General features: G+C 41.5%; 1 protein-coding gene across 6 annotated transcripts in view; it reads right to left on the bottom strand.

Annotated features, from left to right (window-relative positions):
* Positions 1–26245, bottom strand: part of dgkb (diacylglycerol kinase, beta) — a 1110826-nt gene that overhangs the window by 775380 nt on the left and 309201 nt on the right. For all 6 annotated transcript variants that reach the window (XM_068051143.1, XM_068051127.1, XM_068051112.1 and 3 more), the window contains 3 exons: positions 24405–24454; positions 17926–18000; positions 1801–1920 (listed from right to left, as the gene is read on the bottom strand). In XM_068051143.1, the coding sequence (XP_067907244.1) occupies positions 1801–1920; positions 17926–18000; positions 24405–24454 (245 nt within the window). The remainder of the gene's footprint in view (positions 1–1800; positions 1921–17925; positions 18001–24404; positions 24455–26245) is intronic.

The following is a 26245-nucleotide window of genomic DNA, read 5'->3' as shown; positions in this document are numbered from 1 at the left end:
AGGATTCAGTAGTCTAGTTCAGCAGTTGAAGTGTTACTCTTCTTTCCAGCAATAAGCATAACAGATCAACAAAGAGCTATTTTTGTTTTTTTTTTAGAAGAATTTTTTGGCTTGACTTTTGAGAATTCTGAGAGAGAATAATAAATAGGGTTTAAATAGACTGAGGGAGAGCTCTCTTCTTTCCTTCATGGGCCAGAACAGTCTGTGTCGCAACTGTCTCTGAACAAACAGTTTTCAAAGTCAAACGGCAATATTGTATGCCCTGTTCTCCCTCTCTGTATGGCTTTATCCAGGGCAACTAAGATGCATTTTCTGGTAATTTCTGAAGCTGGCTGCCTTAAAGAAGTACTGATCTCGTACAGCCTTAGAGGCACACCACATATTTCCTGAGGAGAGGAAAAACAAAACACAATCATGACACTTAACCAGTCTGTGGGACAGCTCTCCCAATTTGGGCACAAGCCCCCAGATGTTAGTGAGAAGGACTTTGCAGGGTTGACAGGGCTGGGTTTGCCATTGTCGTTTCCGGTGCCTAGGTTGATGCCGGGGGGTGGGGGGTGGGGGTGCGAGGAGCCGTCTGGTTTCATTCCTTTTCTTAGACTTCGTAGCAGTTAGCTACAACTGAGTGGCTTGCTTGGCCATTTCAGAGGGCATTTAAGAGTCAACCACATTGTTGTCGGTCTGGAGTCACATGTTGGCCAGACCAGGTAAGGACATCAGATTTCCTTCCCTAAAGGGCATTCGTTAACCAGATGGATCTTTACAACAATCAACAAGGATTTCATGGTCACCATTGGACAAGCTTTTAATTCCAGATTTATTAATTGAATTCAAATTTCACCATCTGCCATGGTAGGATTCAAACCCATGACCCAAGAGTATTAGCCTGGACCTCAGGATTACTAGTCAAGTGACTCTACCATTGCCACCGCTTCCTGAAAGTCTCCAAAGCTTCACTCAAAGGAACAAGAAAAAAGGAAGAACAGGCCTGCACTGTTTCAATTTTTTTCCCCTGGAAAATAAAAAAGGTTTCACAATGAACTTTTTGTGAAGCCACCAGACCTAAATGCATGCTATCTTTTCATCTTTATCTTTTCTCGTGTGTGTGCATGCGCATGTGTGGGTACAGTTGCACAGTTTCGGATATTTTCTTTCATAAACATTTATCTTTCTTTACACCTATGAGAAAACCTGTCATTTGTCTTTTTATTGACCATTTAAACCCTCAAAGGTTAAAACATAATTCTAATAAAACATGATCTGTGGACAGTTGAGAGATGAAAAGGGAAATCACCCCTATTGTTTCCTACCTGTCCTTTACACATTTCCCATCTCAATGAATACAAAATGCATTGAAAATGTTGAAAGTCTCAGTTTTCTTAATGACTTTGTGGGTTCAGTCAGCAAACAGATGAGCCACATTGACCAGGAACATCCCAGTGTTGGATGATCTCAGTGAGATAAGCAGTGCTAGAAGTACTACAATTGGCCTCAGTACCTCCAGGTTAGAAAGATCAAAATCCAGAGGATCCCTGCTGGAAGTGTGTATGTGTAGATGTCAAGGTGAGAACAAGCTCTGAATAGCTGTTATCTCCCATATGGTTAAAAAGTCTGCTGACATTCATTGTAAAGGCTCACCCATGAATAATGGCCACTTGGACAAAGTATCAGAAAGGAACTAACACTGTGTAAACTGTACTAAGTCAGTGACTTCAGTAGAGGAGAATTTCCAAATTCGGTACAATTTATCCTAAACTGATCTCAGGGCCAAAGGACTGCAGGAACCAATTTAAAACTCACCATTTCCAGACCCAAGAGAACAAGGAGTGGGATTGTTGTCATTCCTCCCTGAATCCATTCTTCCAGGGACACTGTACCATCATGGTCATAATCTATCTCCTCCATCATCTCCTGAAGAATCTATTAAAAAGGAGAACCAAAGATTTCAAAAACACTATCAGCTCACCTTGCATACAACTACATTTATGTTGTTGTGAATAACAAACCCAAAGTTGAAATTTGATCTAGACCACAATTCAGATGTTTAAAAATAACAATATAACTGAAATTTGGCTTTTGAAGCATGTCCCAGTTATGTGTGCATTGACATACCTCTGCTTAACTTCAATCAACCCAAGGTTTATCTGTCTGAAGTAGTGGGGACCTTGATACCAGTGTCAATTTGTGGCTACATGTTAGGAATATGCACAGGATTAAATGCTAGAAGTGCCTTGAAATGCAGTAGTTCAGGATGATTTATCCAATACATGAATTTTGACCCACATGCTTAACATTTGATATTTAACTTGTGTGTCCCTTTAAAAGAAGCTCCAGATATATACTTCTGGTGACATCACTGGATGTACAGGTAAATAATTATACTTTCCATTAGTTATATTTAAATGTACAGCCATGTTTGCAGAAATTGTTTGTTTTCTCCTTTCTCACTTTGGTGGTTCAGGATTGTCAGTGATTCTCCGTGTGGGACCAAGTGCTTGCTGTTCCATTAGGCTCCAACAATCAGAAGTATTATGGAAAGGCTGAAAAATAAATATATCCTGCAGCCTCCCCATGTATAAGCTAGACAGGAAAAGGAGCAGGAGGTAAGAAAATAAAGATAATTAAGGTGAAGGCAAAATGTAAAACAAAACAAGAGAAAAATAAGGAAAGGGGACAGAAGTGAAGAGTAAGAGAAGTTACACCACAGAAACAGGCCATTGGGTCCAACCAGTTCATTGATACAAGTAAATAGACCAAATCACATCAACCCACATGGTTCTGATATTCTCCATCCCTTTTCCCTCTGCATATGCTTTACAATCTTTGTGGAATACAAGTAAATTCAACTACTCTAGTTTGTCAACTCACACTCAATCCTCCATGCTTGAATCTTCTCATCATACTTCAACCACTCTCTACGTATTTACAATTCTAATACTGCCTTTCTTCCCTTTCATCTTGTTCACTGGGCTAATGAGATATTTCATGGCTTTTCTACATTACTGGGTGATGAAACAATGGGTCTCTTCATTGTTATTACATTCAATTGTTTTATTCTTATAAAATGAAGAAGAATGCAGTGTTCCATTTGTACAGATTGTTATGAAAACTTAGCTGGAAGGTGGGGTACCCATCTACCCTATCTATAATATGCTGATGCTTTATACAATTGGATCTCTTTTTGTGTTCTATCAATGTGTATGTCTGGGAGGCATGACATTTTTATTTAGACTTAAAATTTTGTTGTGTGCATCTGAGTTGAAGAAGACCAAATACTGGAGTTCCATTTTTTTGCCTCTTTTAGGGTGGAGGGCTAATTGACACCTTTCACCTGGAAGACCGACCTGACTGCGAAATAAAAGCAGTGTTGAATAACTGCTGAGCAGTTTAAACTGAGCCAGCTGCAAGCAATCACTGATCTATTAAAGGCACTTATTGGTGTTGACCTGTTGGCTAGAGTCTCCAAGAATGCTGTCACAAGTTTTAGTTCAGTTGTACCATTTCCTAGTGAAATATTGAGAGACAATTAAAATTGTTTAGTTTGAGTAACTGTGACAGCATTATTAATGCAATCATAGTGCCCTGAAAGAGATAGCTCCCGTCTCACTGAACAAGTGACAAGGCACTTTAATTCAACATGTCAATATTTCATGGAACAACTAATCAACTGAATTACAGGTGATTAGTTGTTTTATGAAACACTGATATAAAGAATGAATGTCTCATTAGTATGTTAATTTTTGCTACAAAACAGGATTGGATTTTCCTAATTGAAATAGATTTACCAGATCCAACGATGGTGGGTTTTTACTGTAGAAAGTGAAAGGTGGGGGAAAAGCTGATATAATCTATAAACAAGTTTTATCTCCTGAAGCTCACTTTGATTTCCTTAGGCAGTTGGACAGGAATTTCTCAGTTTTACCTGGCTGTATTTTTTTCTGTTTTGCTTCTCAACAATAATAACAATATTTGCATTTGCAACTTTACGCTCCTGATGGGGAGCCTTCCCTACAACAACAAAAAATTGTATTTAGCATCTGTAATGCAGTAAGATGTCTCAAAACACTTGAGGAGCGTTATCATACAAAATTTGACACCAAGCCACATAAGGAGATATTAAGACAAGTAAAGAGGTAAGCTTTAAGAAACATCTTAAAGGAAGAGAGGCAGAGAGGTGGAGAGAATTCCATGAGTTAGGGCTCAGGCAGATGAAGGCATAGCTGCCGATGTTGGAGCAATTAAAACTGGGGATGGACAAGAGGCCAGAATTGGAGGAGCACAAAGATCTTGGAGGGTGTAAAGGCTGGAGGAGATAACAGAGATAGGGAGGGTTGAGACCATGGAGAGATTTGAAAACAAGGGTGAGAATTTTAAAATTGAGGCATTGCAGGTCCAGGAGCCAGTATAGGTCAGCAAGTACAGGAGTGAATGGGACTTGTGAGTTAGGGATTGGGCAGCAGAATTTTGGATAAACTCAAAATTTCCAACGGTGCAAGGTGGAAGGCTAGCCAGGAGAGCAGTGCACAGTAATGGGTTGGGTGAACTGTTTCAAAGTTGCTTATATATAATAATGGGCTTTTTGCTATTTCTATTTGGTACATTTTTTGTCCTTCAAATTTTAGTCCATCTCCCATACTGTTACACAGGGAGGTCAAGGCCAAGTGCAGCATTCAAGTGAAGCAGGGTTAGACAGCAGGGAAGTAACTGGACTCGCCCAGAGGAGGACATCATGGAAGAGTGGAGGGGATAAATAGGAGGGAGAGGGAGGAGAGAAATAGGAGGGAGAGGGAGGAGGATGGGAGATGGAGAAGTGGAAGAAGGGAAAGATGAAGTGAAGGGGGGAGGAGGAGGAAAAGGGGCAATGATGTCAAGGAAGTGTGGGTAGCACTGGACCAGCACTGATTTTCTTCTCCATGGGAGTGGAGATGTAATGGGCAAGGGTTTATTTTCTTAAAAGTGAGGGGTGTGGGGAGGGGGGTGCTTCATAGCGGATGGGTTTTGACTCAGTGTGAAAGGAGGCATGGGAATTCTTGAGCTTTCTCCTGGGCAAGGGGAATTGGCGGGGGCGGGGGAATGAGGGAGGAGGCTAAAGAGACTGGATTTGTAACTCATCAAGGTGAAAAGTGGTGATAGAGGCAGAGCCCACTGTGCTTACTTGCTGGCAGGTGGCTAAGAGTTGAGTAGCTTATCAGCTGGGGCCTCTCCAAAGCATGCTTTGCAGCTGGGGTATTAGCATTTCAGAAAGGAGCAGATTGTACACTTTCCATTACATATGTTCAGATCATGCTTTGTGTTTTCTGTTCGTGAAAGCTACAAGTTTTTAACTTGGACCTGGGAACATGCAACTAAATTTTCTGTGGGGGTCCAATCTATAAACAGTGTTTGAATTGCTGCATTCACCCTATTCGGTGTGACCTGTTTCTCCTTCACCTTCACTAACTTTCCTCTACTGCTTTTGTTATCTGCTCTATCAAACACAGTCGCAATTTGAACCAGCAAACCAGTAAATTGTTTGGAGTTAATACCAGATTTGAAATACTATTCTCTACATGTCTAATCCCCTCCCCAAAAATGTAAATGGGCCACTCTATCCATTAGACACACCTCAGATTTATGTGTCAGTGTTAGTTAGCACTCCCATTTGATGGCCCACCTGCTGTCTCCTCCACTGACCTGCTGACAAGATGCTCAATGGGCCATTGGACTTCACAAACGGGCCAGTGAGAATACAACTATTGGTGGAACAAGACAGATGCCCAGTTCAGGTGGCAGGCACTCAGGTATTCACAGGAAAATTGCATGCGTGATGACGAGAATTGAGATTACTTACACCAGTACTGTCACAGTAACATTAGTTCACACTACAAGGCTAGAAGGGCCCTCAGCTAATAGACTACCCTATAACTCCCATCATAAATTCCTCAGGCCTCATAGCTGTCCCTCTGAAGAAAGGAAGGGCAGTCCCCCATCTTCCACTCGGCACCTACAAGTGAAATACCAATGGAATATTGCTGCTGCTCACCATTTTTAATAGATATGAATCATTTGTTTAATGTTTCAATGCCCACAGGTACATGCACTATTTCCTTATCTAACGAGAGTTTATGACATAATGATTGTCAACAAGTTTCTGATATCAGTGCCGTTTTTATTTTGGCTTTAGAATATTTAAGTCTAATCCCCATTAGTTTGATGACTAAGGAAATATATATTTTTTTTCTGACAATGCTTGATCCTTAGTGAGCAGGAAACAGATCTCCTCAAGATAGACGTGCATCATTTAATTTCTAATCAAACCCATTGATCAGGATAAAAATTGAATCACTACAGAGGCCTTAACTTGACAAAAGGAGCACACTGCATCCAAGTCAAATTAGTGGTAACTGAAAACTGACCAATGATTTAAAAGGTTGGCAAAATTTGAAATTCCTCAATATTTGCTAGCAGATTTATTGACGGACATCTTGGTTCATAAATTGGTCAGCACATGTCAATGGACTACACTGGCACAAATTCAACTGCCACCCACTGGACTAGTAAATGCATTGAAAGCAAAATTGGAGACCCCGAAAATGGAATTGTGATGCACAATTAACCCACGCCCATCCATTCTGATGCAGGCAGCAAGCAAACTTTATGCTACCTGCTCATTCACATGCTCACTGCATGCAGCCTTGTGCTAAACCTGTTGTTGAGTGGCTGCATAACTCAGCAGGGGCCCACATTTTTGTGAGGAAAGCATTACTAAAGCCAGCCTGCACCTCTTAAAGGGGAGGTGTATTCTGGCTGCAGCAGGTGCTGGAAGAGGCTGGGACACACATTCTGCTTCTCACTGATTAATAGCATAACAGGGCAGAGAGGTTCTCAGAGGTAGCAGTGGAGGACTTAGTGCAGGACGCGAACAGGGGGAGAGAGATCCTCTACCTTCAGGGGACCAGGGGGCCTTCCAAACAAACTCTGAGAAAACAAAGGGACCAGACAGCTATTGCAGTCAATGCGAGCATTATAGCATCGAGGACCTGGGTACACTGTTGCAAAGAAGTTCAATGATCGCACACAAGTGATCAAAGTCAACAAATTCATCTGCAAATGGCAAATCCTTAAAACTGAACTACAAGCCCCAGACACTACTCAATGCACCACACCCCTTCCATCACTCAGCTACCAACAATCTCTACCAATTAGGACTCATAACTCATATTCATAACTTTACCTCATCCTCCCACACTTAGCACTGCTGAAGGCCTCATGCCCACATCTCACAAATTGCACACACTGCCAGCTATTCAATCAAGACAGGAACATCACCCAAACACATTTCCCTTAACTCAATGACACGCTTCCTTTTTCTCACAGGACAAGGTGACACATAACTAATGGCAGCTGCACCTAACCAGTGGGGGTAGGGAGGAGACAGTGCAGTCCATCACTGGAGCGGTAACAGGCCTTGGCCAGTGGCGCAGCTGAATCCATCAAAGATGATTGTATGCTCATACCTAATACTCCTTCTCACATCCCACTTCCCCCTCATCTCACAATCTCTTCTGATTTCTAATTATATTTATATTAACTGATGGTACAAGGACTAGAGGACACAGATTTAATGTTTTGGGCAAGAAATGCAGGGGGATGTTGTAATGAGTTCTTTTATGTTGTCTGATGCAACATAAATGATATGTGTGGAGTCCAGTTGGTTGAAGATCTCAAACAGGTTTATTACAGCTAAACTATTATACAGTACAGAGCTAATTATTTACGGAACTTGCCTCTAGGTAATACAGTTGCAGAGTGACTCTGGCTCTGAGTCACATGACTGTGTCCTGCTACTTAGCTCATTAGCATACTAAGATCTTAAAGAGACATCACTCTTAAAGGCAATCATACAGCATCCCCTTTATCTCCAAACATAAGTCTTGTGTGCTAAAAATAAAAACATAACATTAGATATCAGAATTATTTGCATAGGTATAGAGATTATGAAATTTACAAATATACAGGCTCAAAAGTCCATATATTGTCTCGGTGGTTTGACAATTCTTGCTCAGGGAGTTTGCGTCTCATCTGTTGCTGTTCTCTCTATAGTTCCTCCCTCTCTGTATTCAATCTCTGTTGCTCTGCCTTCAGCCTGCTAACATACTTCATTGCTTTTCTCAAGATGACCACTTTTGAGGCATTGTCATTCCTGGAGAGTTCCCACACCTCATCTCGAAGAGCTAACAATGCTTCAACTCATTCCTCCTCTGCCTCTCCAGGACATTGCGTGTCCTTCGCCTCTCCCCATCCTCCACGTCTGAAGGCTTGGGCCTCAAGGTCGAGGACTTGTTGGGGGAGGAGAACTTGGCCTCACGGTGGTACCTGTCCATTCTGGCTCGTTGGGGTGCTGCTGGTTCTCTAGAAAGCAGAAGCGAAGGCACAGCCTAGTTGTGCTGTTGCTGGATTTCCAGACTGCACCATTTGATGCTGGTCAGAATCTACGAGTGGGTGCTAGTTCTTGCAGATTTCTCCTTGGCAATGCTCTCATAGATAGTTATGATATAAAGGTTCATGCATGCTGGTAGTCCTGCCACTGCTGGTGCACTCATGTCTGCAAGGCAGAATGTTTGTGGTTTCCATGCCGACTTTCCATTGCATTGTTAGTGTGCCACTGCAAGGAATGACTGACATGTTATATGCAGATAACTTGGCAGTTGTCGGTTGTATCACTGATTTCCAACAGCTCCGATACATAACTTTGAGTATTCAGACTGGTAGTATAGTTGCACTAGTGCCGGTGTCAATCTTGCCAGCTTTCTTTGGACACGTGATGTTAATAGTGGCAAAAGCTTCCAGTTGTTTGACCTCATCAATGTGATGTGTCAGGTTCACGATGTGGAACACCTGTTTGTCTTCTGGCTGAGAAGTGCTTCCCTCTGGGTCTTGTCTCAGGTCTGCTTCGCTGAGGACTTTGTGTATCGGCTTGCATTTAAGCATGTCTCTGGCACTTTCCTTGCTGCTGTTGCCCTGTTTTCCATTTGTTTGTTCCGATGAAAGGTCACTGACCTGAAACGTTAACACTGCTTCTCCCTCCACAGATGCTGCCAGACCTGCTGAGTATTTCCAGCATTTCTTGTTTTTATTTCAGATTTCTAGCATCTGCAGTATTTTGCTTTAATTTCCATTTGTTTGTATCTGACTGTGACTTCTGGCTGCATCTTTGGAGCCAAAACTCCTGCATAGGCAGGCCCAGTGTCCTTTGCACCGCATACCTTGAACAAGTCTCAAAATGCAGGACAGCTTTGTCGTGGGTGGGACCAACCACACTTACCACACAACTTGCTTGCCCTTTTTGAACTGGTTAGCATGCCAATACCATTGGCTGCATCGAGTGCTTGCAGATGCTGTTGTCCAACGACTGGCTTTGTTTTTCCTGCCATCTTCTAGAGGTGCGTCAATGCTGTGACCTTTTTCCCCAAGAGGTCTTTCTGAAATGCTTCAATGGGTGTTGATACAATCACTAGCTCCATTATTTATTCTGACAGCTCAGCTCCTGAGAAGTCACATTCATTGTCCATACTACGGCATCTACTGATGAACTGGTCTGTTGATTCTTGTGGCTGTTGCCTGTAGGATTCAAAAATTCACTCTTAATCGGAGTTGATCTTCCAGCACTTTCCATATCTTTGTGGGATCTTTCTGGTCCTCTTCAGATAATCCAGAGGTATTGATTCTGTGTAATCCATCATTCCCAATTTCTATTGGTACTTTTAGAGCTTGCTTCTCTGGTTCTGTAATTACTTAGTTTGTAAAACATAACTGCATTCTTTGTTTGAACAGTTGGAATTCAGATAGGATATCCATGGCCTTCCAGTTCATGCTGGATAATTTGGTATCCATATTCCTGCTGTTCTTTTTGTTAAAACGTGCTTTAAGACTCGGTTCTGTGACTCTGCATCATTTCCCCTTTAAGAAACTGACTGTTGTTTAGACTAGTTGCTTTGATTGACAGGAGCAGGTGTTTGCTAGTGCTGTGTGTTTATCTTGCTTCCAGCACTTAAGCCTGTTCTATTTATACAGCTGCTCACTGGGCGGTTCAGTAGCCTTTTTTTGCTAGAATTTGTTTATGTTGTTCATGTTCGAGTGGTTTTATGAGTTTTTTTTACTGTGGCTTTGTGAATGGAAGCTCTTATTCATGCTTGAGTAGTTTAATGTTTTTTTAAAACTTTGGCTACGTGGATGAGGTTCTGCAGAGATTGGGGGTTCCTGCATTTTTTTCTAATGGACACCTCCTGTAATGGCACGATCTAGATCCATTTGGGAAAGGAATCAGGTCTTCCCCAATTTTGTTTTATTGAGCCTTTGAAAAGATCAATTTTTAAGCACTTCAAAGCTTTTTTTTTAAAGTCATGTTCCTTGACCATTGGAACAATAACTTACCCAATTTATTTGCAGCCTGTTGTTCTGTCCTCTGTCTTATGAAATTTTAAGGGTCTAATTATTTTTGTGAGTTCTTTAAAAATTTTGAAATAAACATAAATTGTGAAATCATAAATCTAGAAATGGATTCTGTTCAACTCAGCTGTCCTATCACATGGGGCCACAGCTCATCAGTTTCAAACCATATGCCTAGATATCTCAAAAATTGCAGAGCTGCATTTATCAGAATTAAGACACTTTCAATAAATCACAGCAAGTCATTCAGTCTCAGACTAATTCTGTATTTTTCATTGTAGTTTGCCAGTAAGTATAAGAGCTGAACATTAGCAATATGTAAAAGAAAGGGGTTGAAGTCTTCAGTAACATGAGATTGAAAGAGGCATATAATAATGTATCAAAGTATATATACATTTTTTCTAAGTTATTTTCTTCCATTTTTGTGGTGTGGATTTTCTTTCCTCTTGAAGAGTTCTTCCTAGATCTGTATAAGCAGTCTCCAGAAAATGGACAGCTGAAGTCTAAGGGAATTAGCTCTCTGATTATTCTTGCCTTTCTCTGAGGGGGAAGCATCTGGCTTCCACAAAGTGCATGAGCACAAAGTCAGGTTTCAGATCAAAAAAGTCTTTATGTGGGGAATCACTGGCATAAATTTGCTCCACACAGCTCCTTGGGATCATGAATCAAAGTTTCAATGCACAGCGCTATGTTAAAATGATGTATTATGTATAAATTATTTCAAGGTGCAACACTAGAACATTAAGGTGAGTCACATTCTCTAATTAAAACAAAAGGTCTAGTTCTTGTACCAGACTAATCCAGATTCAAATCATTTCCATAAAACTCAGCATTAAGTAAAGAGCTAAGCTTTAGTGGACTATATATGTGTATGGTAAGAAGATTTTAATTTATAGCACAATTAAAAACCATTTCCGAAAGAGATCTTGGATATAAATGCATTTGGTAATGACACTTGTAAACAATGCCTCAAAAATATTTAACTTTTTCGTAGGTTTCCTTTCATTATTTCAAAGAGTATAAATTGAAGAATTAATTTTTTTGTATTATTCATTGGATGTGGGTGTCACTGGCAAGGCCAGCATTTATTGTCTATCTCTAACTGTCCTCGAGAAGGTCATGGTGAGCCACTGCAGTCCATGTGGTAAAGGTGATCCCACTGTGCTGCTGGGGAAGGGAATTCCAAGGTTTGGCCCAGCAATGATTAATAAATAGCAACATATTTCCAAGTCAGGATGGTGTGTGACTTGGAGAGGAACTGAGAGATGGTGTTCCTATGTGCCTGCTACCCTCGTCCATCTAGGTGTTAGAGATCACAGGTTTGGGAGATGCTGTTGAAGAAGCCTTGGCAAATTGCTGTAGTGTATCTTGTGGATGGTAGGCACTGCAGCCACGGTGCACCAGTTTAAGGTTCTGAAGGGGGTGCCAATTAAGTGAGCTGTTTTGTCCTGGATGTTGTCGAGCTTCTTGACTGTTGTTGGAGCTGTACTCACCCAGAGAAGTGAAGAGTATTCCATGACACTGCTGTCATGCTGGGCCCCCACCTGCCAAGAATGAGGCATAGTGATTTCACCATATGGACATTAAATTTCAAATTGTTGCTGGGAAGAAGAGAAAGCCTGTTACATGGGTTGCCAGAAATGGATGGAGGACATCTGCATACCAATAGGGACAAGGGAGGTTACTTCCCTTATCCAATTTAACCCAAAATGGACTTTGAGCAGCAGACATTGAAGGTGAGGGAGCTCAAATTTCAGGATGACTGCTGGGATAGTCGAATCCACAAACAGATGTGGTCAGACCAGCTGGTCACGTGACTAGCCTGCTTGGCAACCTGGTTTTTCTGAATTGTACAAACGGTTTGAACTGAGAAAGACTGTTTGGTCCTGGACTGAGAAGATCACTCCTGTCTGCTCCCATCTCTTTCTCACAAGCCTCTGAATCCACTGAAGACACATGAGCTACAGGAGAGAAAAGTCTCCTACAGCAAACAAGGTTTAAGAAGAATACTGAGCCCCAATGAAAAGTAAGATCTACCTACAATCAAGGACTCTACGGTGAGCTCGAAGGACCGTAAAAAAACTATTCAGATATTGCCTCAAATTTTTCCACTTTATTTTTCTTCTGCTCTTTTCTGTCTCTATTTGCATGTATCATGTATGCATGCTAGCGTGGGAGCGTCATGTATCCGTAGGTGTCAATTGTATTAGAGTTTAAGTTCAAGTTTAATAAATTTCAACTTTTCTTCTTTAAACCTAAGAAAACCTGTGTGTGCTGGTTTCTTTGCCTTATAATTGGAAAGCGGTGAACAAGGATTCACCAAGGGGGAGCTAAAAACAGTGTGTTTAAAAATAGAACCCTGTTATGGTAAGACCAGGTGAAGGCTGAGAGGGACCCCTAGACATCTTGTCTCACCTGGTCTAACACTGCTGACTTCTGCATTGTAGATGGTGGAAAGGCTTTGGGGTATCAGGAGGTGCAGAAGCGGCAGAACACCCAGCTTCTGACCTGCTGTTGAGCTACAGTATTTATGTGGCTGGTCCAGTTAAGTTTCTTGTCGATGGTAACCCCCAGGATGTTGATGGTGGGGGATTCAACTATGATAATAATAGTGAATGCCAGGGGAAGGTGGTTAGTCCTTTTCTTGTTTGAGATGTTCATTGCCTAGCACATGTGTGGCACATATGTTACTTGTCACTATCAGTTGAAGCCTGAATGTTGTCCAAGTCCTGTTGCATGTGGGCATAGAACTGAACACTCTGAAATCATCAGCGAACATCTCCACTTCTGACCTTATGATGGAAGGATGGTCATTGAGAAAGCAGCTGATAATGTTTGGGCCTAGGATACTGCCCCAACTCTTGCAGTGATGTCCTGGGGCTAAGATGATGAATCTCCAACAACCACAACCATCTTCCTTTGTGCTTGGTATGACTCCAGCCAGTGGAGAGTGTTCCCCCTGTTTCCCAATGGCATAATTTTTACTCAGATTCCTTGATCCCACACTCAATCAAATACTTCCTTGATATCAAGGGCATTCACTCTCATCTAACCTTGGAATTCAGCTCTTTTGTCTATGTTTGGATCAAGGTTGTAATGTGATCTGGGACTTGTGGAACCCAAATTGAGCAGGTTATTGCTGAGTAAGTGCCTCTTGATAGCACTGTCGATGACATCTTCCATCAGTTTGCTGATGATTGAGAGTGAACCGATGAGACTGTAATTGGCTGGATTGGATTTTTCATGCTTTTTGTGGACAGAACATACCTGGACAATTTTTCACTTTGCTAGGTAGATGCCAGTGTTGTAGCTGTACTGAACAACTTGTCTAGGGGTGCAGCTAGTTCTGAAGCACAAGTCATCAGCGCTACAGCCAGGATGTTGTTGGGGTTTGCTATATGCATCTCTTCATATCACGTGGGGTGAATTGAATTGGCTGAATACTGACTTCTAAAATGATTGGACCTCAGGTGGAGGCTGAGATGGATTATCCAAAATTGCAAATGCTTCAGCTTGTCTTTCAGATTCACTTGCTGGGCTCTGCCAGCATTGAGGATGGGGATGTTTATGGGGCTTCCTCCTTTTGTTTCATTTGTTTATGGGGATATGGGCATCGCTGACAAAGCCAGCATTTATTACCCATCCCTAATTGCCTATGAGAAGGTGGTGGTGAGATGCCTTCTTGAACCGTTGCAGTCCATGTGGGGTATGTACACCCACAGTGCTGTTAGGAAGGGAGTTAGTTGTTTGATTGTTCATCACCATTCATGACTGGATGTAGCAGAACTGAAGAACTTTAATTATGCTCCATTGGTTGTGGGATTACTTAGTTCTGTCCATAGCATGCTGCTTCCACTGTTTAGCATGCATGTAATCCTGTGCTACAGTCTCACCAGGTTGACACCTTTTTAGGTATGTCTGGTACTACTTCTGGTATGGTCTTCTACAATCCTCATTGAAGGAGTAGGCTTGATGGTAATGGTAGAGTGAGGAATATGCTGGACCATGAGGTTACAGATTGTGGTGGGATACAATTCTGCTGCTGTTGATGGCCAACAGTGCCTCATGGATGTTGTTATGGACAGATGGGAAATGATAGGTATGGTTTCCCTTTTTCACCTCCCAACTGACCAAAGACAGCGTATTTAGTAGAAATGTGTTGTAACGGTCAACAAGAAGACAAATGATTAGGTTTTCTGATAGATTTAAAGAAAGATAGATGTTTTATTAAACAACAATTGAAAATAATCACAACTTCATCCACGCTCACACGCACACAGAGCAACACACCCAAGAAAAGATAGAGATTAAAAGACAATATGCATTTAAGTCTGATGGTTTTTAAAAGAGTTCACTGTAAACCATGCATTCTTCCCAGTGGGGGGTGGGGGGGGGGGGGGTGGTGGTGAAGATTTGAAAACGGTGCAGGCCTGTTTTTCATTTCCTGGTTCACTGAAGACAAGACTTGGAAAGCTTCAGAAGGCTGAATGCGTGGTTGCAGACATTGTTTTGTTGCATCTCAGTCACAGTTCTGTTGTGTTTTCAACGGTTTACTGGATATTTTAAATATCTGAGTTATCTCAGAGAAATGCAGATATAACACTGGCTATAAATCAACAACAGGTTTATTTACAGTACTTTAAACTATCTCAGCACTTACAAGATTTCAGTGAAATGTCTTTCAGAACACTCTTGTAGTTACTAGAACTTTCCAGCCTCTCTTTTGGTTTCAGTTTCAAACTAGGCTTAAGTAATTAAGCACAGTGAACACTGATCAGTGGACAGACTAATGCAATCAAACACAGATTAATCAAACCATTGAACACTACAAGTTCAATGTCAAAAACCCTGGTACAATTTCTCAGGTTTAAAGATGGTGTTCTAGGCTGGAGCAGATGGAATCTTTCTCACGCTGGCTCTGCCTTTGTCTGTCCAACATATACTCTTATTAAGCTCCTTATCAGAAGACTGGTTTCTGTCATGTGACCATGGTTTTTCTTTACCATTGTCCTCATAAATGTTATCTGATGGTGGGAGCTATTGTTAGACAACGGGATCTGGGTGTCACCCATTTTCTTTCCATTTTGATAAAGGAACATAGGAGCAGGAGTAGGCCATTCAGCCCTTCGAGCCTGCTCTGCCATTCTGGATCATGGCTGATTGGCTATCTCAATGCCATATTCCCACATTATCCCCATATCCCTTGATGTCTTGAACTTACTGAGTGACTGAGTTTCCACCACTTCTATAAAGTGGAGCTTTCTCACACCCATTCATTTGAATTTGAATTTGGAGACACCATGTCTGCCATGCCATTGGTAATCCAATTTTTTGAGGAGAAGTAGCCATTAACACAGAATGGGCCATTTGCATTTTAATGCCTTCTCCAAGGCTGGTCCAGACTTGAAGATTGACTCAGGGTTCTTGTAGTTTCCATGAGTATTGGCAGTACAGGATGAGGTCACCTTACCTCTTGACTCCATCGTGTTTTTTCAGGAAAAGTGTCTGTTTTGGGTTTGTGTTATAAGTTTATTAATTCCTCTATACATGAGCTGACAATGCTCAGTTCTGAACTTTTAGATCTGCTCCAGATCTATCCTATTTAGCACAGTGGTAGCAACACACAACATGGTGGGAGGATGTCCTCAGTGTGAAGATCTGACTTTGTCTTCACAAGCACCGTGCGATGGTCACTCCTCCAAACACTGCCACGCACAGATGCATCTGTGACAGGTGGATTAGTGAGGCTGAGGTGAAGTAGTTTATTCCCTCATGTTGGTTTTCTCATCATCAGTTGCAGGCCTAGACTGGAAGATATGTCCTTTCAGAACTTGGGCAGCTTGGTCAGTAATGACTGAGCCACTCTTGGTGATCAAAATTCTGTGCCTTTTCTGTCTTCAATGCTTCTTCCAAGTGTTGTTCAACATGGTAGAGTACTGATTCATCAGCTGAGGGAGGGCAGTAGGTGGTAATTAGCAGGAGGTTTCCTGCCTATGTTTGAGCTGATGCTATGAGACTTCATAGGTCCAGAGTCAATGTGAGGGCTCCTAGGGCCAATCCCTTTCAACTGTGCCACCACCTCTGATGGATCAGCCATGACGGTGGGACAGGATATGTTCACAAACCCCAGATATATACAGGTTAAACAATTATTCAGTGGGATAACCACAAAACTCTAATAATAAGATGCAACATTATAGTCATGATTTCCCATGCAGGAAATTACATCATTCCTAGTCAAGTTATCATTGAAGATGCCCAGTGGCAACTAACTGTTTCCCTACAAGGAGAATAGGGGACAAAAGGAAGAAAGTCTTTGAGACTAAAACAGCTTAGATCACGCTTGGATAATTCAACTAATTCAAAGCAGCATTGATGATGAGATCTGGAAACTGGTGGGCTGGCAATCTCTTTAGCCAGAATGTGGCAGAGACAGAACCAGAAGTAGAATCAAAATAGAAATAACTGACCAAAAGTTATTAATGGCACAATATCCTGGTGTAATGTATGCTTCCTGCTGACATCAGCAATGTGCTACTCCAACACTGAGCCTCAATTTGGTTACACTGCATTGCCACATAATGAACTAAAATCATCAATGACATTACAGTCTTGTTTCTTCTATCACAACAGTGGATCCATTCTTCTTTGGAACAGGATCTAAACAGCAAATCAAGTTTGCGTATTTACAAAATTATTCATATTTTTATAGTATAATAGATGACTGGTAGTAATTACCACAATTTAACCGAGGAAGACTAGATGGCATTGTGAACTGTAAAAGTGAATGTGTTACAACTGTAATCTGAACCCTGCGATTACTGCTCTGAAATCATTTCATTATTGGCTATTGTTTCTGATATATGAGGCTGCATTTTGCATGTACGTGTAGGGGGTCGAGGCAGAAAAGTGGTCCTAGAGATCATTGTATTGGGAACTGGTTTGTGATTGTAGCAAGCATTCATGTCTCAAGTCTTTAATGCGTGACTGCATCTGATTAAGAACCATGACGTCAATTGGGTTTATTACAGTATTATTGTAAAATTCTCTTTCCAGAGTATGGTACATTTTGTTACTAAAAATATTCCAACACTGCTTCTGATGAAAACCTATATTTCTGCCAATAGACTAAAATGTCTGGCTCATCAAGTATCAATATATCATTAACTATTCCTCAGGGACACTGGATTGCTCCGAGTCTAAGCTTGTCTGAGCAAGTTACTGAATATTTTTATACAACTTCATGCCTGCGCACTCGTTACTCAAGATTAGCATTCAACACTTTAGGCCTCAATGTCAATGACCAGTAACATCTCCAAGGACAGCAAACAGAGCTTTGTCTTTTTAAAAAAGTACTTAATTTCACAAAAACGGACTCCTTCGTGAAATGAAATCCCTTCAATTATTGATCATTAAGTAATGTTTTTAATATTTCCAACCCCAGCAAGCCAGTGTTCTTACAGCACCACCAAGTGAATGATAGCTGAAACTACATACTGGTTTGAGCTCGGTCACATCCCATTGAAGATATTCAGCAACATGCATCATCTGACTGATGATCTGGTCAAGTTCCTGGAGAAGTAAACAACATTTTAATTTTAAAATAGTAATAATTTCAATCTAAATTTCTATTTCTAGCATATATGTCTACTCTTTTGCAAATGCTTCAAAAGAAGGTTGCATTAACATTTAAACATTCTTACATTCATATAACAGTGCTATTAAGAAATATAAAGGACACTAGCATGTAAACAGTTTACAGCAACAACAGACATGTAATGCCTTGCAGATTCAGATCCCTTATCACCTTTATTACTCTTTCACCTAGATCATCTCACCCCTATTAAATTCATCATGTCCATAGTATCACATTAATTACATAAAAACATGGTCTATAGTTTAAGTTGAATAGAAACCAAATGCACATTTGGTGACTAAGTTGCTAATACAACTATACTATCCTGAACTTTCACTCTAACTCCCATTCTCACTGTCCATCTTTGGGCTCCACATTGTTCTTACCAAGTTCAAAACAAAATTCAGAAATAACAGTCCAAATCGTGAGGGTTTGACAAAACAAGGACTGTGCTTGCATGGCTCTGGCTGCACTCAATGCAGCAGCTGGGATGGCTGGCCTTGGCAAACTTTGTGTTGCAAACCACTCCCTTTCATTTAAATCATAGAATCATAGATATTTACAGAACAGAAGGAGGCCATTCAGCCCATTGATTCCCTGTACACGGAAAAGTTGCACAGGGAAGCTAATCTGAAAACTAGTTGGTAGCAAATTGCTAATTGGGTGAGCCAGCAGCTCTTCAAGGAGACTAGGCAGAGGCTGGCAGCCTCTGTACTATCAGATGGGGCTCCAGCAGTTGTAAGAACATTGTATTACCCTACACCTAGAGGTCTCGATCACAACCACCTCAACAGAGCTATAACATCAACTTTCCACCACAGTCACTCCTCCCTCTCAAGGAGCATTTAACACAGCATTTTGTTGAGGAGTAGGACAAACACACCTTATAGTGTCATCAAGGGGAAGCACACATGTAGGTCTTAAGTCACATGGGCACTTTAATAGTACAAAATGCATTTTTATTTCACCTTCCTTGAACAGTGCTTGTTAGATAGGGCCATTGCAAGAATATAAGTGTGGGGCGGGGGCAGAGATGGCAGCTCAACTTGAGTGGAGGGAATGTGTGTCATGTTCTCATAGCGACAATGTGTGGGAGTTCTTTGGAAAGGGAAAGATGGTTAGTGGCAGCAGATGTCCATTACTATAAGCTGTTTTCAGTCACACAATTCCACACCAATCTCCCTGCTTGACATCAGCTCTGCTGATGTTATCTTCCTTCTCATCCTTGTCCTTTTACTGTGAGCCTTCTCATTCGATTACAAAATTATGCATGCAGCAGACGGTGACGATTTTGGAAACTTTGCAAGGATAGTAGATCAGCTCCCTGCCCGCGTGGTTCAAAACGATGCAATAGTTTCTGGAGTATCCTTATGGTGTGCTCCCACATAACTCAAGTGCTGGTAATAGGTTTCATTGTATCTGTGCTTTGCTGTGATGTGGGGTTTCTAACTGGGTTCATGAGCCACAGCCAAAAAGGACGAGCCCTGGGCTCCCAAAGAGCATCTATTCAATTCTTGGGAGCATCCACTAATACTGGCACTGTGGAGTCCTGCAGAAGAAAAGGATCATGTCTAGATAACAAAAATATCATAATTTTGTGGTCTAAAATCACCTGAAGTTTTATGAAGGGTATCCCTTTCTAACCTTATGCATCCAGGCTACTGTCTGGAGCACTAATGGCCACATGGGTTTCATCTATAAAACCATGGAACTTTGGACTAGCTATTAGATGGCAAACAATCTGCTTCTAGCAGAGCTCTGTAAAGTCCTTGTTTTGCCAAACTCTCAAGATTTTGACTGTTATTTCTGAATTTTGTTTTGAGCTTGGTAAGAACAATGTGGAGCCCAAAGATGGACAGTGAGAATGGGAGTTAGAGCGAAAGTTCAGGATAGTATAGTTGTATTAGCAAATTAGTCACCGAATGTGCATTTGGTTTCTATTCAACTTAAACTATAGACTATGTTTTTATGTAATTAATGTGATGCTGTGGGCATGATGAATTTAACAGCACCTCATCTTTCTGCCCTATACTCTGCAGCCTTGCATTCTGAACATTGACTTGAACTGCTTAAAAAGTCAGAGGTCTCTCTCATTTCCACTTTGGATTTTTTTTTAACCCTAACACTGCCTTTCTAATTTTTTTGAAGTCTTTTCACTGTGTGACTGCAATAACCTTTGTGCATAATAAAGTAAAGTAGAAAGAACTTGCATTATTATGGCACCTTTTGTACCCAATGAATTACTCTTTGAAATGTAGTCACTGTAATTTTGAGTTCTAACATGGCAGTTAATTTGCACACAACAAGGTCACAGTTTTGGATTTCCTGTTTGCTCTGTTAAAGCATTTCAGATTAGAAGACCTAACAGTAATGAGGATACCTAGCTTGTACAAAAGTCTTATGTCTAAATATGGAAAACTAGTTGCTAGCTGTCAGGACATGTAACAGAACAGGGTGTCTGAGTAAAGGGGAAGGTGCTAGATAATGACTACTGAATCAATATTATTTATATAGCAATATGGTGAAATATACATTTTGAAAAGAAGCTACAGCAAAAGTTATGCATAACAGCTAACTGTATGATGGATCACTGTTACTAGCTGATATGCACCTTTTCATTATGCAGAAATGTAACTTTTTGAGTTATTGATACCTGTTATCCAATATATTGTCACTATTACAGTTTGATGTCCTTTCTTAGGGAGAATTTTTTTTTTTAAAGTTTGTATTTAACTTCAAAAGTTACGCAACTTAATTAAGTGAGTTGTTACTATTTTCCTGCTCCTTAGAAACAAATAGTAGAAGTCAATTACCATTTTTAAATATATATAAATAAACTGGGTGAGAAGAAAATAAACATTTTTCACTTTCATCCTGGAAAACATGAGGCCTTTCTGTATTAACTCATATATCGTAAAGGAGGTCAGGTATCTGAAGTCACCAACAGAATCCAAGCTCAGATAAAACTCAACCACAGCACAGAAAGTTTGGTCCTCTATCCCAAACCTCAGTAAAGCATCCCCAATACACCACTATAAAAGCAAAATACTGCAGATGTTGGAAGTCTGAAATAAAAACAGAAAGTGCTGAAAGTACTCAGCAGGTCTGGCAGCATCTGTGGAGAGAGAAGCAGAGTTCTCTCCACAGATGCTGCCAGACCTGCTGAGTATTTCCAGCACTTTCTGTTTTTATTTCTCATTACACCGGTGCCCATTTCCAATCCTAACTATCGAATTTGTCAATAATGCCCACGAGTAATTGGACTGAGTCTGAAGTTCCCTCTAAACTGCATGGCTCTGCAGCAACCTGGAATGTGCCATGCATTGTAATAAGTAGGCTGCTCAAAACAGCGAATACCAGCAGTGGGCCATACTGAACATCAAACGCCAATGGCAACAGCTGAATGGCTGGAAAGAGTGGGAAAATGTATAGCAGTGATTGGAGGAGCAGTGAGCTTTGGAGACAGGGAATCTGTGTTTGGAGAAGCAGCAAGCATGGGCAAGAGAGCATCTGTAATTGGAGAAGCAGTGAGCTTTGGAGAGAGGGAATCTGTGATTGGAGGAGCAGCAAGCAGGGGAAAGAGAGCATCTGTGATTGGAGAAGCAGCAAGTGTAGGAGAGAGGGCATTTGTGATTGGAGGAGCAGTGTGCTTGAGTGGAGGGAGGGAGAGGTGTGTCCAGAAGGGAGCAGCGTGTTGTGAGAAGGGTGGGAGGCAAGGAGCTGGACAAGGCCTCAGAGCCCTGTTGGAGACTAAGCTCCAGAAGGTGAGAGTGCTTCAGATTCATCAGGCAAGAATTGTGGGAAGTGGAGAGACTCGGGAAAGTTCCCCAGTAGCCAGTTGGCCTGTGAGGTGAGGACTGGGGAGGGGAGGGGAGGGGAGCCAAATGAAAATGATTGGGCCTGTGGAGTGTCTGGTTACCAGCCCCGCATTAGAATGAGACCTGGTGTGCTCCCCATTCAGCAGCTCTCGATGGCCCAGGAAGCAACCTGGAGCTGAATGAGCTGAATAGACCCACAGCAGCAACAAAGGTCACAAACCCTGTGAGCACAGCTCATCATGGCCAGATAAAAGTATACAGTTCAAAATGAAGTTGATCAATGGATTTCATCTCAATGAGCACTGAATGCTTTCTGATGGGTTGGGGTTTTTTATATTCGTTTGTGGGATGTGGGCATTGCTGGCTAGGCCAGCACTTATTGCCCATCCCTAATTGCCCTTGAACTGAGTGGCTTGCAAGGTCATTTCAGAGGGCATTTAAGAGTCAACCACATTGCAGTGGGTCTGGAGTCACATGTAGGCCAGACCAGGTAAGGACAGCAGATTTCCTTCCCTAAAGGACATGAGTGAACCAGATGGGTCTATGATGCAGATTGGGTTATTAATCATACATATACAGCATGGCCAATTAACATTTAGCATTGACTCAGCCATATATACCAGCCAGGAAACTGCGGGTTAATTGAAGCTGTCTGGGTTAATGGATAATGGAAGAGAGAGCAGATTATGTGAGTTTCATTTCACTCTTTGGTGCGATGAATGGATCTTTAAGGCTATTTATGATCTAACCCCAAACTTTCATGCTGTGTGAATCCTCCCTGCTCCTTTTAGTTCTCATGTGCTCTCCTGCAAGGGTGAGCTCTTATGTCAGGAAAGGAGAGTTGACAATCCAGGTATGGGATGTGTGGAGAGAGATAGAATGCGAAAGAAGTGAGGAGGGGTAGAATGGGACATTTGAGGATAGGGAGAAGGCAACAAAAGAGTATAGAGGTGGGAAGGGAGGCAGGATGGGACGTGGGAGGGGAGACAGGATGGGACCAGTGAGAAAAGAGGTGAATTGACACATGCAATGGAGCCCAGTGTGACCTGTTAAAAGAAAGGTGGATTGGGACTAGTGGAGGTGAAATGGGACTTTTGAGGAGAGGGGAAATGGGACCAAAGGGAGGATAGAAATGCTCCCTCTAACGTGTGTGTGTGTTCCACACATTGAAATAAAGAGGCTGCTCACAACTTTGTGAAAGTTCAGTGACTTTTAAAATGTAAGCTGGCCTTGGACAAAAAGTAGTGCTCAGTGGAGTTCGTAGCTCGCCCGGTACAAAGAAAATTTAGAGGGAACATTAGCTGAATTCCTATTGGTGGTAGTGTTGAAAATTTCATTACATCAGTATGGATTGAAATAGTTTTAACCCATTGTATCATCATGACCATTAAATAGCAAATGAAACTCAGGACTGAAAGTGGCACACCTGCTGTAATTCAATGCATTACAGGTTTAATGTGGCAATGCATTAAAAGTGGTGAAAAATAGGTCAAGATTTTATGCCTGCAAAACAGACGGCAATGGAGCTGGGGGATGGGGGGCATATAATTACATGGGGTGGCGTTGGGTCAGCCCTCTGATGTCATCACACGGGGTCACATTTTAAGAGTGGCAGACTGGAAGCCACTCACGTTTTCAAAATTAGCAATTGCCAGCCACTTAAGGTAGTTGATGAGGCAACAGTCCATGGTTTTAAGGGTCCCTCCAGACTTAGTGGTAATCGCATGGGGCACTTGGGGCATTGGAGCCTCGGCAGGTTTTAAAGGGTGGCAGTTGTTGTCATTGCTGCATTCAGCAACTATGGAATGGTAGGAAGGAGTTGGGAAGCCATTGATCTTTGCTTGAGCCCAGTTGATGCTGTTGTGGTCCTGGTAGGGGGATCACTTGAGAAGGGGCTGGGGTAGGCCACGTTGCAGCAGCTACAGGCAGCATGGCCCAGTCAGAATGGCAGTGCCATGGGCATTGTGTTTTCAGGAGGAGGGTCCTCCAGTGAGGAGGAAAGCCAGGGAGCGAGGGAGGGAGGCTGGATTTCTTCCCAGGATGCTGGAGGGTTCAGTGCCTGGCAGTTGACAGAGAATTGAATGTTCGGAGGGCGATGGCGGGATGAATGCTGCAGCAAAGGATGTTTGTATCGGGGCTTGGGTGCTGGTGGCCCTGTAAACAGGGTGCCAGCACTTCCTTCTGCATCAGTTAACGACGTGGCGGCTGCCTCATTGCTTGCCTCCGGCCACTGATTGGTCAGCCACCCCCCCTGCCAACTGTTGATTGGCCAACCAGCGCAAGATCGCTACGGGAATGGGAGTCAAGCGGGAGGGCCTTCACCTCCTGTTTCCAGTTCCACCTTCCCTTTTCTGCCAGGTCCCGTAAAATCCAGGCCATACATTTTGTTTTTAGCAACGATAAACATAATATGAATCACTAACAAACTTGTTCACATAAAAATGGAAACAGGTAAGCAGGCTTTAATGGTCTATCTACAATAAAATACCATGAATATAACTTTATTGATCTAGTCATCTTACCGAGCTATCTAGCGACCCATTTCCATCAGTGTCATAAAGACGGAACATGACTAAAAGGAGGAAAAATAAAAAGTAATTCATCTCTGCAAAGCATTCCTAACATAGTATTATTAACAAAACCCTATCAGAAAGGATATATGCAGGCACTCTGTCTGTATAAATGATCCCAGATTTCATAAAATTTCAAGGAGGGGAGAAATTGTTCTTCCTGGGCTGTATTAGCAGGAGTTAGTCTCAATAGGCTGTATGCTAAACACATCTTGTAATAATTTCCACACAACAGCTCTGATTTAAAAGTTGCACATATCAAAATAAGACTGGGTTTAAAAATGTGGTGGTTGGCTGTCTTTGTGAAATATGCAGAGACCTGGTTAGATAGAGAAATGGAGATTTGTGTGTGTGATTTATTTGAAAGGTAAATCATGGTCTTCTCCATTCTTTACTTAAAAGATTCAAAACCTTCCTGCTCAATGTGCCCTGCTTTATTGCTTTGCTGGTTACTCTGCGAAACAACTTTGTCACATACGTTTTGCATTGTTTCTGCACAAGTTCTTGCGCCAGAGATTTCAGGGGTCTATAGGGCGTGATAGTGTGGGGCGGGGCGGGGGGAGGGGAGGCAAAGGTTACAGAAGGAAGAATAAACATAACCTTATGTCTTAATTTAAGACAGACTTGCTTGTGCTCATCCCAGCACCTTTTTGTAACCAGAGATCAAGTTATAATAAAGAATGGAAAAAGAATGAGAGAAACTCTCTCTTAAATATAAGGTAGGACGTATAAATCAAATAAGGAATTCAGGAGAAACTTATTTACCTGGAGAGTGGTTAGATTGTGGAACTTGCTATCATAGAGTACTTGAGGTGAACAATACAGATGCACTTGAGGGAAGCTAAACACATGAGGAGGAAAGGAATAGAAGGATATGATGAAATGAAATAAAGTGGGAGAAAGCTCATGCAGAGCATAAGCAGTTGGACTGAATGGCCCATTTCTGTGCTGTAAACTTTAGGCAAAAATATTAGTGCTGGTTTCCTTCCGAGAAAGGGTAACACTCTCAATTTGGAGAGAGTTTACAACCACCAGGCAAGACTAAACAGGCTGGGGCTCTTGTCTAGATGAAGGAAGACTGAGTGGTAAACTGATTGAAGTCTTTAAATTTATGAAGGAGATTCGATAGAGTAGATGTAGAGATGATGTTTCCACCTGTAGGGCAGTCCAAAACTTGGGGCCATAAATATAAGGTAGTTACTAATCAGTTTCAAATTCAGGAGAAACATTTTTACTCAGAGAGAGGTGAGAATTTGAAACTTATCATCACATGGATTGGTTGAGGTGACTAGCATAGACGTATTTAAGGGGAAACTAGAAAAGTGCATGATGGGGAAGAGAATGAAGGGATATGTTGATAGGATGAGATGAAGTAAAGAGGGAGGAGGTTCATGTGGAACATAAACACTAGTGCAAGTAGAATGGCTTTTTTCTGTGATGTAAATGCTATGTAATTCTATGAATAATCATTTTAATGTTTGTCCATGTAAACAGAAATGTGCTCATGTGCGATTTCATCTTGCTCCATGCTCCCATCTATGACATTTGTAATATTCTTATTCTAAGCAAGTAATTGAACCTGCAAAAAAAATATTGTATACTCATAGAAATCAGGAAAAATTCAATTATGATAAACATCTACTTCATGTTAATAGGATTTCACTGGATTACTTTTCCCTTATATTTTTGACAGAAGCTTCTAAATTACATTTCTAAAAGTTATTTATTTAAATTTACTTTTAAGTATAGTACAAATAATTACTGTATAGTACAAATAATTACTGTACAATTTT

This window comes from Heterodontus francisci, chromosome 2 (assembly GCF_036365525.1).
Source record: "Heterodontus francisci isolate sHetFra1 chromosome 2, sHetFra1.hap1, whole genome shotgun sequence".
NCBI classification, from domain to species: domain Eukaryota; kingdom Metazoa; phylum Chordata; class Chondrichthyes; order Heterodontiformes; family Heterodontidae; genus Heterodontus; species Heterodontus francisci.
The sequence above is the reverse complement of the archived record's forward strand: the minus strand, read 5'-3'. Positions and strand labels throughout refer to the sequence as shown.